Source organism: Eleutherodactylus coqui, chromosome 4 (assembly GCF_035609145.1).
Source record: "Eleutherodactylus coqui strain aEleCoq1 chromosome 4, aEleCoq1.hap1, whole genome shotgun sequence".
Taxonomy (NCBI): Eukaryota; Metazoa; Chordata; class Amphibia; order Anura; family Eleutherodactylidae; genus Eleutherodactylus; species Eleutherodactylus coqui.
In genome coordinates this window covers 61,921,079-61,936,657 of record NC_089840.1, presented here as the reverse complement: position 1 = coordinate 61,936,657, position 15,579 = coordinate 61,921,079, and the positions used below count along the sequence as shown (strand labels likewise).

At 43.4% G+C, this 15,579-nt stretch overlaps 1 protein-coding gene across 8 annotated transcripts in view; it reads left to right on the top strand.

Annotated features, from left to right (window-relative positions):
* MYO18A (myosin XVIIIA) overlaps positions 1 to 15,579 on the top strand; it is a 328,523-nt gene that overhangs the window by 255,748 nt on the left and 57,196 nt on the right. For all 8 annotated transcript variants that reach the window (XM_066599575.1, XM_066599574.1, XM_066599571.1 and 5 more), the window contains 7 exons: positions 683 to 810; positions 1,922 to 2,076; positions 4,488 to 4,611; positions 7,067 to 7,267; positions 13,768 to 13,878; positions 14,754 to 14,858; positions 14,987 to 15,133. In XM_066599575.1, coding sequence (XP_066455672.1) covers positions 683 to 810; positions 1,922 to 2,076; positions 4,488 to 4,611; positions 7,067 to 7,267; positions 13,768 to 13,878; positions 14,754 to 14,858; positions 14,987 to 15,133 — 971 coding nt within the window. The remainder of the gene's footprint in view (positions 1 to 682; positions 811 to 1,921; positions 2,077 to 4,487; positions 4,612 to 7,066; positions 7,268 to 13,767; positions 13,879 to 14,753; positions 14,859 to 14,986; positions 15,134 to 15,579) is intronic.

Below are 15,579 nucleotides of genomic sequence, written 5' to 3'. Positions count from 1 at the left end.
CCTCTGACCCAGATCAAAACGTGGCCTTGCGTGTAAATACACAGTAACCGCAAACTTAGCTTGACTTTTTTCAATGGCTTTTTTCACTGACTTTTTCAGTTGCTGTGTTACGTGCCAGTTACGTTTCTTCAGCAGTGTATTTAACATGCCAAGTATCAAGTTAAAGGGGCTGTCAAAGATGAACAGGTCCCCCATGGCAAAAAGTAACAAATAGAGATGAGCGAGCGTACTCGGAAAAGCACTACTCGCTCGAGTAATTTGCTTTATCCGAGTATCGCTGTGCTCGTCCCTGAAGATTCGGGTGCCGCTGCGGCTGACAGGTGAGTCGCAGCGGGGAGCAGGGGAGAGCGGGCGGGAGAGAGGGAGAGAAAGATCTCCCCTACGTTCCTCCCCGCTCTCCCCTGCAGCTCCCCGCTCCGTGCCGGCACCCGAATCTTCAGGGACGAGCACAGCGATACTCGGATAAAGTAAATTACTCGAGCGAGTAGTGATTTTCCGAGTACGCTCGCTCATCCCTAGTAACAAACAAGTTCATATTCTCCTCTCCCGCTTGTTCCCCGCCGATAGATGCAGCAATCGCCTTATGTTTAGAACACTAATCTGTTCTCCTTAATGATTTCTCTCGAAACCAGAAAAGGCATATTGCATTATTTTTATTTTTCTCTGTCCGTTATCCTTGCAGGTGGAGAATGGCGGCTCAAGTATGAGCGATCTATACGTGAGATTGACTTCACAAAGAAGAGAATGCAGCAGGAGTTTGAAGATAAGCTGGAGGTGGAGCAGCAGAGTAAGAGGCAGCAGGAACGCAGAGTGAGTTGGGCTTCCATTCTTCTAACTGATGCACACCCCAGCAGGAGCGCTTACAAAGTCCAGGCAGAGACAGGACACATTAGTCCGTGTGGATAGGTCCGCTTCATTGCTCGTATTGACTTGATGTCACTGTACAGCAATGTCTTTTTATTTATACCCTTTCTAGAACATTGTTTACATAGTAGAACAATAAACATTTTTGTACTTTTTCATTTTCCTGACATTTGGAATGATAATGCAGTTCAGCAACAATAAGCAAATTGTTGCCAATGTTAAGTGCAGAGAGAGAATTGACAACTGCTGTGAGCACATTTCTGTCTGATAGCATGGCGTTAACCCAGCTGTCATCTGAGTAGACGACAGTGTAGATTTAATTTCTATTGCAGAATCGGGGTCATCTCCAAGTTCACCCCTGGCAGTATAACTTTGTGTTTGGTTGGAGATGGTTTTCACTCTTTAAATATAGCTCTTTGCTGAACCCGTATTCAGGGCATGCAGATAGTAAATGCATTAGCACTTATTATGACTGATGGAATATAATGATATACCCTGCCCATGACAGATCCTATACAATATAAGCCACTTTCTAGCATATATTGAATGCATTGAGCTTTTTGGAGTTGGTAAACCTGTGATAAACGGTTTTGAAATGCTGATTCCTCGGATAAAAACATTTTGCATCCATTCTACAAGCGTCCACTTGTATATGTTGCAAATAAGGAAGATGGAACAATACCTCTACAGCGCCACCTATTGGATGACAGCATTCCTGCAAATCAAGCCAGAATCCTACTGCACTCTGATGAGGGACAAACACCCCGAAACAGATGTCTGTGTATGGATTCTGGCTTGGCTTTCAATTCCCAATCATTATTAAGACCTGTATAAAGGGTTGGACGTCAATTTGCAGGAATGCTGCCATCCAATAGGAGGCGTTGTAGAGGTATTGCTCCATCTTTCTTATTTGCATAGATCTCCCAGAGAAGCAGGCATGGCCTTATAAGTCTCCTCACCTACCTTCTAGGTGCTCTCCTTAAGGAGAAATGTCCCCGTCCCCCCCCCCCCCCCCCGACTTGTAAAAGTTGTACATGAAACTTTTTTCTCTGTTTAGCTTGCAGATCTGCAGGCAGATAACGATGAGACACAGAGAACGCTGCAGCAACTGAAAAAGAAGTGCCAGCGGCTGACGGCTGAGCTACAAGACACCAAGCTCCATTTAGAAGGGCACCAGGGACGTAATCATGAACTTGAGAAGAAGCAGCGAAGGTCAGTGATGTTAGAAGTCCTCCACGGTTCAGTGCTCATTTTCAGAGAAGAAATTGGCATTTGAAAGCTGTGTTTCCTTTGACTAGCTAAGTAAGGAGGACTATTAAACATGGCTCATTATTGTTTAACTGTAATTGTATTTGTGCCTTTTATCTTTAATGTTTCATATTACAACAGTTCCCCTCATACCATACTCCATAATTCGCTAGCTCGAATCGGCAATGACTCACCATAACGGACTCAGCTGCAGTATGCCGCTGGCGGAGTCCATTACAGCAGTGGGCATGAGGCCTTATGGAATTCAGAGCTGGACAATATTTCTCACTTTGAAGGGATTACTCCAGTGGTTTTTTTTTTCTTTGTCATTCATTATGTAATAGCCACCCAATATAAAGGTTGACTAGTATTACCTTGGTTAGTTATTCTTTTCTATCTGAAACTTCCTGGAATTCTTCTCAAATGCTCTCATTCTGGCCACCTGAGATTTACTTGGCTCTATATTCTCTCAAATTAGTCAGTTTTTCAATCAGCCTAGTTCCTGTATGATGCCCCCTACCACATAAGCTCTTCAACAGTGGGCACAGACACACCTATCACAGTTACTGTTGATGGTTAGTGGCTCCTGTCGCACAGTTACCATATTACTGTGGTAAATTATAAGATCATGAAGCTAGAGAGGATAGTCCCAAACTTTTAGGGCTAGTGAGTAGTAGTGTCACGTGCGTGATGTTTTTATTAGAGAGGACGATCTGCTTTGGCTTTTAGTACTCTGTATTGTTGGGGGAGTAGTCCTAGTGTACAGTCCATACTGAGACACATGGTCTATTGTAAGTACATCAGGAATCCTTTCAATCACCTTTATATTTACTGCTACATTACCATTATATATAGCTCACCAAATCATGATTACATGATTTTCATGTAACTTTTATTTCTAGTCACTCCCTTCATTGGGCAATAATTTTAATTTGTGCCTCCATCGTTGATTTCTATGGTGACCTGTAATGGTAGTGTCGCCATATGGCCACTTTCATGGGAGTATATTAAATTCAGAAAAAAAGTGGTTCTACTGCTAGATGGTATAAGCAAACTCAAATGAACGGAAATGGATAGCATACTCAGTTTTGCGATCCTTGGTTTGGTAGGACATTAGGGGACATATTCCAGCCAGGAGAGGTAGTCCGGCCAGCCCACCCAGCAGACCGCTCACCAGCAATATACATATGGCACTGGAAAAGTTTATCCCATCTTTTTCAAGATCTGAGTTGATCAAAACATTTACCAAAATACAGTTTTAAAGTCCAATACTTTATTATTTTACTGGTACGAGTAAATAGCTGGTTTTATGCACACAAGTGATGACAAGTTCCCTTTAAGAGAGGCAGAAGCCACAGTTTCCCCCCATTTCTAAGGATGACATACGCTAGAAAGAGATGGCTAGGAAGATATTCCTTCACATAAAAACACTGCTTTGCAAATTTCCCAATTTTTCATGCATCTACATGGACTATTAGTACTGCAGAGCATCAGTAGTTGTGGTCCTTGTATACAGGCTCCAGTAAGCCCAATCATAATGTGCTCTGCATATCAACCTCTCTGGGATAATGTTAGAAGCTCATGGCCTGAGGTTTTATTAGTGTTAGCGGGTAATAGTGTTTGTGCACAGTAAACCTCTTAAGTTTGATGACCCTTTAAGCTAATTAGTGAATTGTAATAGCCACACAATTAGTATGCTAATTCTTTTGCTTAAAACATTTACAAGTTCCATCTAGAAAATTTCCAAAAAAAGTAAAACAAGATTCCAGCAAGACAAAGTTTTTGAGCCATTTAAAACTGCCGCAGGCTCTGTTGTTACCATTATGGAAGGAAAACTTTTTCTTTATTAACATCCCAATTTTTTGCTGCCAAATGCCATCAGTCAACTTCAACTAGGCGCAATAACAGAGTCACAATACGATTCTAGCCAATGAAATAAACGTAAACCTGATGTATCCATTACACTACATAACGCTTTTATCTCGATTACTTGAAAGCGTATCCATTACAAAGCGGTCAGAGATGGAAGCCATGATGCACACCAGAATTGAGGGTTCGGATGTGGAGTTTTTGGATTATACAGGACGGACTCCACAGCGAATCTGCAAATGGAATAGCAATGCTGCATGATTGACAATCTGCCCACTGTAGATTTTTTTTCCCTAAACTTCAACATGTACTGTGCTTAACTTAAAAGGAACAAAAAAAAGTCCAATGCCATATATGTTAGCCATATTGGCTTTCATGAGGCTAATTTCTTTGTCCTCCAATCACCAAGAGGTCCTCTCCGAGCTCTACCCAATATTAGGTGACCATTGCTCTGCCTGTTTTAATCTCTATGCAAGTGCATGTTTTAACCATGACCTTTCTCTCAGGTTTGACACTGAGCTGGCACAAGCACAGGAGGAGGCACAAAGGGAGAAGGTACTGAAAGAAAAGTTAAGCCGAGAGAAGGACCTTCTCACTTCTGAGGTGTTCAGCATCCGACAGCAGCTGGAGGTAGGTCAGCTAAACTTAGGAGCTCTGACTTCAGTCTAAATACGTCAGGACAAGTAGTTTATAATTAAAGGAATTTTTCCAGTAAAGGCATTTAGGGTCTCCTACACACAGGTGGGTCGGACCCCGCATGCGGAGTTTGACCCGGTGTCCCGCTGGTGGCCCCAGCTTACTGTCCGGTGGCTTCTGTACACGCTGCGGATGTTCCGGGCAGCACTCTGTCACGCATGCACAGTAGCCGCCGGGGGGGGGGGGGGGGGGGAGGGAGGGGATGTTGTGTATCTCATGATATTTCTGCAGTGCTCACTGCGGAAGTGCCGCGGGATGGACGGCTTCCATTAACTTCAATGGAAGCCGCCCGTGCGTAACCTGCACGAAATTGCAGCATGCTGCGATCTATTCTCCGCAAGAGGAAAATCGCAATTGATTTCCACTCATGGAGATGAAATGGTGTATTGCCATTGAGTACTATGGCCTGTATTTGCTGTGGAGTCCAGAGGCGGACGCCCGACGTGTGCTCCACCATGCACATATGCCCATGTGCAGGAGGCCTAGTACCTATCCATAGGTTTGGTTATAAATGTCTAATCACTGGGACATCCACAAATCCCTAGAATAGAGCAGTTGGTTCAAGTAGTGGGACCTTCAGCAATCACACATTTATTATCTACTGTATCCTATGAATAGTTAATAATAGTTGATTATGCACGTCCCAAGTGCCTGAATGTCCCATAACGCCAGTGCACATATGTGATCACTGCTCCATTCTCTTCTATGGGACCTAGCTAGATCAATGCACTCAACTATCTTCTTCCATCTCTTAGAAGTGAATGAAGCAGTGGTCATGCTAGTGCACCGCCGCTCTCTTCACTATTCTTTTAAATAGGCCCATTTACCCATGCGAATTTTCTCTCGCAGCAATGTTGTGAGATAGAAAGATTTGCAGCATGTCCTGTTTTTGTGATTCCGTTCAAGAATCGTCCATTATTCCCTATAGGAGCAAAAAAAAATTGCAACGCACTCATTTAAATGCGATTTCCTGCAAGTGTGATATGATTTTCTTACTATTGGAACAACATGCAATTTTCACGCGAATGAAAGTGGTTTAGCCAGGTAATTTAAATTGCGCAAAATAACTTAACCGAGGAAGAACATCCAGATTCCTTGCAGACTTAGCACTATTTGAAATTCTGTTCCTAGCAGTTCCTAACAGACACCATAAGGGTGAACGCATACGGGCGGATTTGAATTGCGAAATCCGGAGAGCACTGCCACCTCCAGATTCCGCAGCAAATACCACCTATGGCATGCAATGCAAAAATGATTCTTCATGCACACGAGTGAAAAACCAATTGTGGTTTCCGCTCGTGGATGAAAATTCGCAGCATGCTCCATTTTCCTTAAATTCCGCATGGACGGTTTCCATTAAAGTCAATGGAAGCAGTCCGACCCATCCACAATTGAAATTGCGGATTCTGCGGGAAAGGTAGGAGTTAAAAGGCAAATACTATTGATGTTCTATCTTCTGGATAAGTCATCATTAGTCGATCAGCTGAGGTCTGCTAATCGGACGCTCGCTGTCGTTACTGCTACATACGGGGAAGCTGCTGCTTTGGCCATGGTGCTTGTAACTGCAGGCACAGCTCTCATTGATTTTAATTGCTCCCTTTTAGGAACACCAGTAGTCCATGAATAACAAAATGGATGGAAAGCAATGTCTGTATTTTGTGAAAGGAGAGAGAAGAGCTACTCCGATACCTATCTGCTCATTAATGTTGCCTCCCTGGTCTTTGTAGAATGTAGGCTGCCGTATATGGCACCTGTATTCTGCAGAGCGTTCCCATATGTAGAGAGATCTAATTTGAGATTAATTAGAGTGAGTTAGGGGATATTACTAATAGTACAACTCCCCAGTGTACTAGCGGAGGTGATGCCGAAGTCGTAGCGTCACGAACAGGATGTGGCTGTGTGGACTGCAGTATGGAGAATCATTATGACTATATGGTGTCTGAAGAGTTGATAGCTTTTATTTCTTAACACCTGCGACTAAAATATATTTTCTGCAAAATGATTTCCTGACAAAGTCCTGGAATTAGTGAACGTTTGGGACTTTATAAAGGCTCTGTTTCATGTATAAATACTCGCACTGCATGGCATGCTTATCTCAGCGGGATAACATTTTTATTCTCTCTTCCGCCAGCTTAAACTTCTTTAAAATCAATAAGCCAGTGCTTTACTGTAATTTTCCTTTTTTTATACCTTCTCTGATATTTTGTTGCAATGGAAAATAACCCATCTTTTTCCAATAGTAATTACATCAGTTTTGCAGTGTTTTCACATGTCTCAGGTCGTCATTCAATATGATGGAGAGCTACGCGGCTTATAAAATTGCAGTATACACATATAATATTTAAATGTTACTGCTTCTGATGGCTCTCTGTATGTTTCTCTTTATCAGGAGAAAGACTCTGAGATTTTAGTCCTCACACATAAAGTTGATCAGCTGGAAGTGGAACTTCAGGATATCTCCTCTCAGGAGTCCAAGGATGAAGCTTCTCTTGCCAAGGTCAAGAAGCAGCTCCGAGATTTGGAAGCCAAAGTTAAAGACCAAGAAGAAGAACTTGATGAACAAGCGGGAACCATTCAAATGTTGGAGCAGGTACGTAAAAAGATGACAATAGATAAAATCTGTAATTGTAGATTCTTCTAAACCTCATTATTGCTGTGAATGATGTCTGTGTATAGAGCAGGGTTGGGTTGAACATCTTTTGGTCTGAGGGCCAAGTAGTCCGATTGAACCTCTCCCAAGAGCTGCAGTAAAACTTAAAGGGGTGTTACCATCTGAGTCATGTATGGCATATCAGAAGTACAGATGATGCAAATTTTAGCTTGATTGTATTAGCACAGCACAGAAAGTAACTTTCTTAACCCATTGAAAAGCTATTGTTCTCTTATCTTACCACAATGAAACTCGTTGTAAAGCAATTTAAAGTGTAAATAAATGGCCCTGATGGCACAGCACATTAAGAGTCAAGCTAAAGAAAAATACATCTGTACATGCCATAAATGCCTAATAGCTGTGCATTCCACTGACTCCTATCCATCAAGAGAATGGGATGCCTTTCACCCTGTTTAGCACTGCCGGCAAGAAGAGACCATGCAGGGATTTCGCTTTCTCCATTGTAGAATATGGGAGTTGAAGAAACCGCCTAACATTTCACAACTCTCAAACTACAATGGGGAGATCCATATGCATAGCCCGCCTCCTTACAACTCTTCCCTTTCTGGAGTGCTTATCGGGGATCTGCAGACCCCCATTCTCTCATTATGGCCACACGGTGGACCATTAGCACTTGCACATCTCTTGTGCTACTCTTCCTCTGACATGGGTACAAGTATGTCTATGCAGATGATTGAGAGCTATAGAAAATGGTGTCATGGGCCACCTTACTGTTAATGTTCATCAGTCTCTTAAAGGGAGTCTGTCAGCTGCTATGAGGCCCATAAGCTAAACTCATAGGAGCTGACATGGCGATTCCAGAAATGTGAGTCTTAAGATCCGGCTCATGCAAGCGTGTCCTTACAGTGTATTCTGCCATACCAATCTGCCATAGGCAGGCATGTTGCCACTCACACAACTTGCACGTAATACACGCAAAGAAAAAGTCTTGCATGCCCGGAATCAGGGTATCCGCTTCTATGAGCCCATAAGTTTAGGTTATGGGGCTCATAGATGCTGACCATTTCCCTTTAATATAACACTTAATGTCCAATCCATATATTAGTTAATTGCGTTATTACTAGTTTTCTCTTTTGTTTTCCATATAAATGTGACAAATTTGGTTAATATGCCCCGTTAGAATGGAAGAGAGCACTAGAAATGTATCTGATCATGGAGGTAGATGTTGTCCAAAAGGGAGTAGTCCTGAATAAGACAAGGTGGCAAAGTCAGATTACCTCCCTGCATTTCTAGGGCTCGTATTCTTGTTTTGAACATATTGGCAATTCCAATATGCACTCAGGCATTGCAAAAGCTCCTCCAGTGCTGCACATTACTTAGAGATGGTTTTCAATAAGATGTATACTGTATATGGGACTTGTTAATTAGATCGTTTCCTAAAATTCCCATCAAGTTCTTCCATAAGTGCAGATGTCTCCGGTCTGATAATGCGGCCATTGTTCTCTCAGATTATACATTTTTCCATTTAAATCTTTTGCGTTGAGCTTTAAGCTTCTACTTTCTTGTGTTTGAAATATCTACTTTAGGAAAGTATCGGTGCGTGACTAACTATGATTCAGAGGGATGTACAACACAACTCTGGATTCTCAGGATATCGACACAAGTTTTTCTTTTCATGATAGTAATTTTGGTTAAGACTTTCCGGACTATTGTGTGCTCGAAGGCGTAAACAGTTACAGCTTACTGTGAGAGATGAGGGATTGAAATAAGGGTTTAAATAGAGATATTGGAAAGGATGTTAATAGTTCAGACACAGTACAGAATTCTAAGCATTTGCGCTGTTAAATGCTATGTCAACCCAACCCGAGCAGGGAAAAAGCAAAGTAGAAGTGTGTTTAACAGCTTTTAGCAGAACGCTTTCATAAAACTTGTTTAAATAGAGTAAAACATGTTTAATTTGAACTTAATGGGACTGGAAAGATGCTGGATTAGCAGATGATTCATAGATAAGGATACACTTAATGGCCGCTTTATCAGGGACAGCTGCCGTTTCACAATTGGAATTTCCCTGTATGGGAAGAAGACTTGTGACCCGAAGTACAGCCAAGTGATCTGAGCAACTTTGAACGAGGTCTGGTCATTGGTGCTAGACTCGATATGGCCAGGATGTCATTCACTACACAAGAAAAGTTGGCAGTGGTGTCAAAAGTATACAGCAAATGGTGGGAAAAGGAAAAACATCCAGCAAAAGTGGACATAAACAACTTGTCAATGGAAGGGGTCAAAGGAGGATGTCAAGAATAGATCTGATGAGCATGGAGTGCAGAGTCAAGTAAATCACAGCTGAACACAACGCTGGTGCTCCGAATACCGTAATCGCCATTCCTCAGCACAGATGAACTATCACAGCAGGCAACTAGTTTGAGCACCATTGCGGTCTAAGGGGGACAGAAAGGCACGACTCCTGTGGACAAAAGGGCACGAAATTGGATCACTGAGCGGTGGAAAAACATCACCTGATCAGATGAATCCAGCTTCCTGCTGCACTGTGCTTCTGGAAGGTCAGAACTTGGCACAAGCAGCATGAATCGATGACCCCTTCCTGTCAGCTGGTCAGAGCATGTCAGGACCTCCATGTAATTTGTGGCAACTACAATAAATTATCCTGTCCTCATGGGCTAATATTCCTGCAGAACGATTTCAACACCTAGTGGAATCTATGCAATGACAAATTGCTGCGGTTCCAAAGGCCAAAGAAGGTCCAACGTGCTACTAGTTGATGTGTCTAATAAAGTGGCTGAGAAAGGTAGAGAATGTTCATGAAGAAAGCCCAACGTCCCCTTTTGTTCTCCTTGATCCATTTTCTGCTTTTGAATTTGATAAATTCCGTTGATGTTCTTTGCTGGAGACAAATTTATCATTTGGTTTTCTGGGTTATCGTTTGATATCGTCTGATTTTAAAGGAATTTTCTATATATTTTAACATGGCTGAGGTATACAGATAATATACTTGAAATGGTATACTATGCCATGGTATATTGTAATATTCCATGCAAGAATAAAGTTAGTGATTGCACTAAAAGTTGCAGTGCTTGTTTAAAATATTGGTCTTTGGTCACTTTGAATGATTGTTCCGGGAAATGCAATTGATGACCTATCCTCAGGATATGAAAGGGGGACCAGAAACAATGAGAACAAGCGCTCTGAACCCAGGAGACAGGATTTAGTGGAGAAGACCTTTATTTAGCGATGCGTTTCCGTGTCGGACTGCACCTTCTTTTGCTGCTCGTGAATGTACAGTTAGAACATACGACATTTAAAACTGTCGGAAAACGCAGAACAGCTATGTAATCGGGTTATCTGATAAGTCACATGATACAAATATACAAAGAAAGCGTTCCAAATAATACGCAGGCATTGGTGACACAGGCGGATATGTATATTTTATGTGTTATATGTATCTATTTGTATCTTTGCTTTGGACCATGTGGCTGTTATCACATGTCTTGATATGTCATTGTCCTGCATTCCCCACCGGTTTTACATGTCCTGCGTTCTCCTTGTACTGCGTTGCTAAATAAAGGGTCTTCTCCGCTAATTCCTGTCTCCTGGTCCTCAGCTCAGCACCTTGGTTCCCATTGTTTCTGGTTTCGGATATATTACGGAAGAAATTGCTCCTGGTTGGATTGGCTGCTCTTGCATGATTTCTGTGTTATGCTATCATTGTTTTCACTCTTTTGGGTTTTATCCTACTGCACGATGGACCGCTGTATTTTTCTTTAATTGCTATTCTCAGGACAGGTCATCGAAAGTCGATCGGCTGGGGTCTGCCACTCAGGACGCCGACCGATCAGCTGTTCCATTGGCCGGGGTCCGCTGTTCAGGACCCCGACCGTTCAGCTGTTCCATTGGCCGGGGTCCGCTGTTCAGGACCCTGACCGATCAGCTGTTCCATTGGCCGGGGTCCGCTGTTCAGGACCCCGACCGATCAGCTGTTCTATTGGCCGCAGCCACCAAAAAAATACATAGGTTATGGAACTGAAGCCGATCGCTCCAACCCCCTTGTAGTGACCAGTGCTGGTAATTGCAGGCGCAGCTCTCGTTGACTTTAATAGATGGTTGAGGTCTGGTGTGAATGTTCTTCATTGTTCTGGATGCTTAGCTTGTGTTGCTGCTGGCAAGTCTAGAGGGAAGCCATACAGTAAGGAGCTCTGATTCCTGGCCGTTCAAGCAGTCACTGCTAGAATAATAACAATAAAAAAGCCTACAATCAGTAAGAATTCATGTCCTTGTTCATCCGCCGCTCTGCCTCTTCCCTGGGCTCTTCTTTGGCCGCTACCTATATATCTTCCTGTTGCTAGCTGTGAAAGTTAAAGAAGTGCCATTAGCTGTCCTCACATCAGGGAGCGATTGCCGAGTCAGCGACTGGGCCGGATAGATGAATGGTCATCAGGAGACTTGTCTGGCCTCTGTTCCTATACGTTCAGCACTTGGAGCGCTCTCCCTACTGCTTATATCATCTTTTTTTGCATCAAATGTGGCCTGCAAGCTGTGAGCAGGCATTTTACACGCACCTCTCTGGGGCAGTCATTCTACTTAAGTGTCCACTAGGGTGTGTTTTACAGATCTACTCCGCTCCGTGTTGATGGATCTTTCCATGCTTGCAGAGTAACGACTTCAGAAAGCTCTCTCGTGTGGACACCTGACTAAGGGTTTGCTGTAAAAGTTTGTGCATTGATAGCGATTGCTACACACAAAGGCACCCTGATGTCTAGGCTCTTGTTTGTCACTTTGTATAGTGCCATTACTTCTACACGATCCTATACTATGATGCTGAAACCGTTTTAGCATTACACCAGGGTCCACCAAAGAAGATAAATTGCTCAAATATAAACTCTCAAAAGTTAACCTCACTGGAGGTCTATACAGTGTTTCCCTGAAAATTAGACCCTGCCTTATATTATTTCTTGCTCCAAAAGAGGCGCTAGATCTTATTTTCGGGGGATGTCTTATACTTATGTAGCAGGCTCGCTCAGGCCTCTCCCACTGCTCTCCGGAGCTTTGACACGCTTCTTGCAGCCCTCAGCCGCCCATATTCATAAATCTTGCCTCCAGGAAGTGATGACTCTGATTGGGTTCTCGAGCACAGCCAATCAATGCAGCGCTTGATGAAACAAGGACATGGCTGTGATTGGTTAATCGAGCGCTGCATTATTTGGCTGAGCAGCAGTTAAAGAACCAATCGCAGCCATCCCATTGGGCAGGCGGGATTTATGAGTTGGCTGAGCAGTTGGAGTTACCGAGCCTGCTTTTTTTAAAAATTTAATGCAGCTAGGACTTATTTTCAGGGTAAGTCTTATATTTCAAGCCTCCCCAGAAATCCCCAAAATATTGGCAGCAATTTACCATGATTGCATTATGCATGCAAGAAATGTCACCCACACACTGCAGAAAAAAAATCACTATGTAAATTGACCGGCAGTGCGTGTTTTATAATTACAGCATGCCAACTTCTACTACCGCAGGTATTTCATTGCTTCATATAAGGGAGTGAAATCCGCATCGCAATCCACATCAAAATCTGCATGCAGGCTGTAAGGTGATGCGGATCTGCAGCAAAATCCGCTGAGTTTTTTACGGTGTGGAAAATCTGCTATGTTTGGCCGTAGCTTAAAGGGGTTGTCCCGAGAAAGCAAGTGGGGGTAAGCACTTCTGTATGGCCATATTAATGCACTTTGTAATATACATCGTGCATTAAATATGAGCCATACAGAAGTTATTCACTTACCTGCTCCGTTGCTAGCGTCCTCGTCTCCATGGTGCTGTCTAATTTCAGCGTCTAATCTCCCGATTAGACGCGCTTGCGCAGAAGGGTCTTCTCCCTTCTCTTGGGTCTCGGCACGAGCGGAGGTCTGGCTCCGCCCCCTTCTACGCGTCATCGCGTAGCTCCGCCCCATCACGTGTGCCGATTCCAGCCAATCAGTAGGCTGGAATCGGCAATGGACCGCACAGAGCCCACGGTGCACCATGGGAGAAGACCCGCGGTGCATCGTGGGTGAAGATCCCGGCGGCCATCTTGGTAAGGTAAGTAAGAAGTCGCCGCAGAGCGGGGATTCGGGTAAGTACTAAACTTTTTTTTTTTTTTTTTAACCCATCCCTTGTGTTTGTCTCGCGCCGAACGGGGGGCCTATTGAAAAAAAAAAAAAGCCGTTTCGGCGCGGGACAACCCCTTTAAAAGAATGAAGAGCGCCCCACCAAGGCTAAACTGTCACTTGCACCACTAGTAGGAAGCAGAACAAGATATCCCTTCTACAATCAAGTACTGATAAGGAACAAGTATTTGGAAGGGTTTGTGGCACAGGGACATTCACAGAATGCAGAATGATAAGAAATGGCTTGCATGTAAGCAGAGCGATAGGTTTGCAGCGCCATTAATATTTCAAGTAACAGCATTTTGGTTTGCTGTTTTTCCCTTTTAGTCAAAACTGCGCCTGGAAATGGAGATGGAACGGCTCAGGCAGTCACACTCCAAGGAACTGGAGAACAAAGATGAAGAAGTGGAGGAGATAAGACAATCATGTCAGAAAAAGGTAACGCTGGCAGTCTGTTCATTATGGCTGACCGGGAGGGTAGGTTTTACATACATAGATTTGAGTAGGAGCCTTAAAGGGGTTCTCTTCATAGAGGGGATACTCTTCCATGAGCCAGAGCAGAGAGCTGCTCCCACCTTGCTCAGTGCAGTCATGTGTTTCCCTACATTTAGAGGGGTGCAATGTGCCCACATAGGGAAAGCTTCATTTTAAAAAGGGCTATCTAGATGGGATAATTCCTTATCACTATTCTGATGGCCTTTATTCCACTTTAATTGTTCACTTGCTACATGAAACTGCAGGCAAGAGCTGGAATACTGACATTTTCTTTTCTTCTATGCTGTGTCTTAAAGGGGTAACTCAGCCCCATTGTACTTTTATTTAGCAACCGCTCCCTACTACTCTTACATTATATATGGAATACAGTGGGCATGAGGGTTTTCCATCACATTCTTAAAGGGGTGGTGCCAAGTTTTAAACTTCTCCTCTATCCATGTGATCAAGTAAGGTCCGACTGCTGGGAATCCCATCGATCTCAAGAGTGATCAGAAATAGAGCAGTGGCCAAGTGCGTATGCTACCTCTCCATTCATCTCTATGGGGCAGAGTGCTGTTGATTGGAGCACACATTCTCTGCCACTGCTTTATTCATATGGGAAACTTCATTAGTGGTGGTCCCAGTGTTTGGAACACCACTGATCAGCCATTCATAAAACTTGGCACATCCCCTTTAAGACAAAATTTTTTTTTAAAAAAATTATATATCCTATTCACGGTTTGCTCATTGCTACATCAACTTGAATGTGTTGTGATTTTCAATGTCGTGTAATTAAAGACACTGTTCTTTTAACATGCGTTCTCTTTGCTTCGGAATAGCTGAAGCAGATGGAAGTACAATTAGAAGAGGAATATGAGGATAAACAGAAGGTCCTGAGAGAGAAGAGAGACCTGGAAAGCAGATTAAATTCTGTTAGTGAACAGGTATGTTTAAAAATAAAAAAGGTCAGTACAAGCAGCCATGCATGCCACCCGCCTACAGCTGGACGCATTGTGTACTAGGCCAGCAGCCGGCTACAGGATCATAATTCATACTGTTACTTTGGCTCTAGGTCAGTCACCGTGACTTTGAGACTGAGAAACGTCTACGAAAGGACCTGAAGAGAACAAAAGCTCTGCTTGCCGATGCACAGATCATGCTGGATCACTTAAAGAACAATGCACCTAGCAAACGGGAGATTGCACAACTAAGGAGCCAGGTACTGGATAGGGAAAACACTGAGGCTTCATTGTTAATACTCCTACTTTAGGTCATTGCTGGTCTCTGAGCGACAGCACTCCCCTGGGGTATTCCGGGTAGTCTGATAAATGGGGAGCACCCCTACCACCATGATCGCATTGAGAAGAGGTTTGCATGAAGTGGCAGTCAATCGAATGGGCAGGTGATTAATGTTGCCGGCTGGACTACCCCTTTAAAGAATAGTAAATGAACTGTACAGCAGACCTATCCAGGCATTGAGGAGAGTAATCAAGCCACTTTTTTGGCATAAAAAAGCTAAACATTTTGGTGCATGCCATGTCCGTGCTCAATCTCATTTTGGGGGGCATTTTCTGCTGCTCTCACCACTTTTTGGAGGAAAAAAAATAACAGAAGTGGGTACAGCCTGGTGGGAGGGACATGGCCTCTGAGGGATCAGTAGAATTA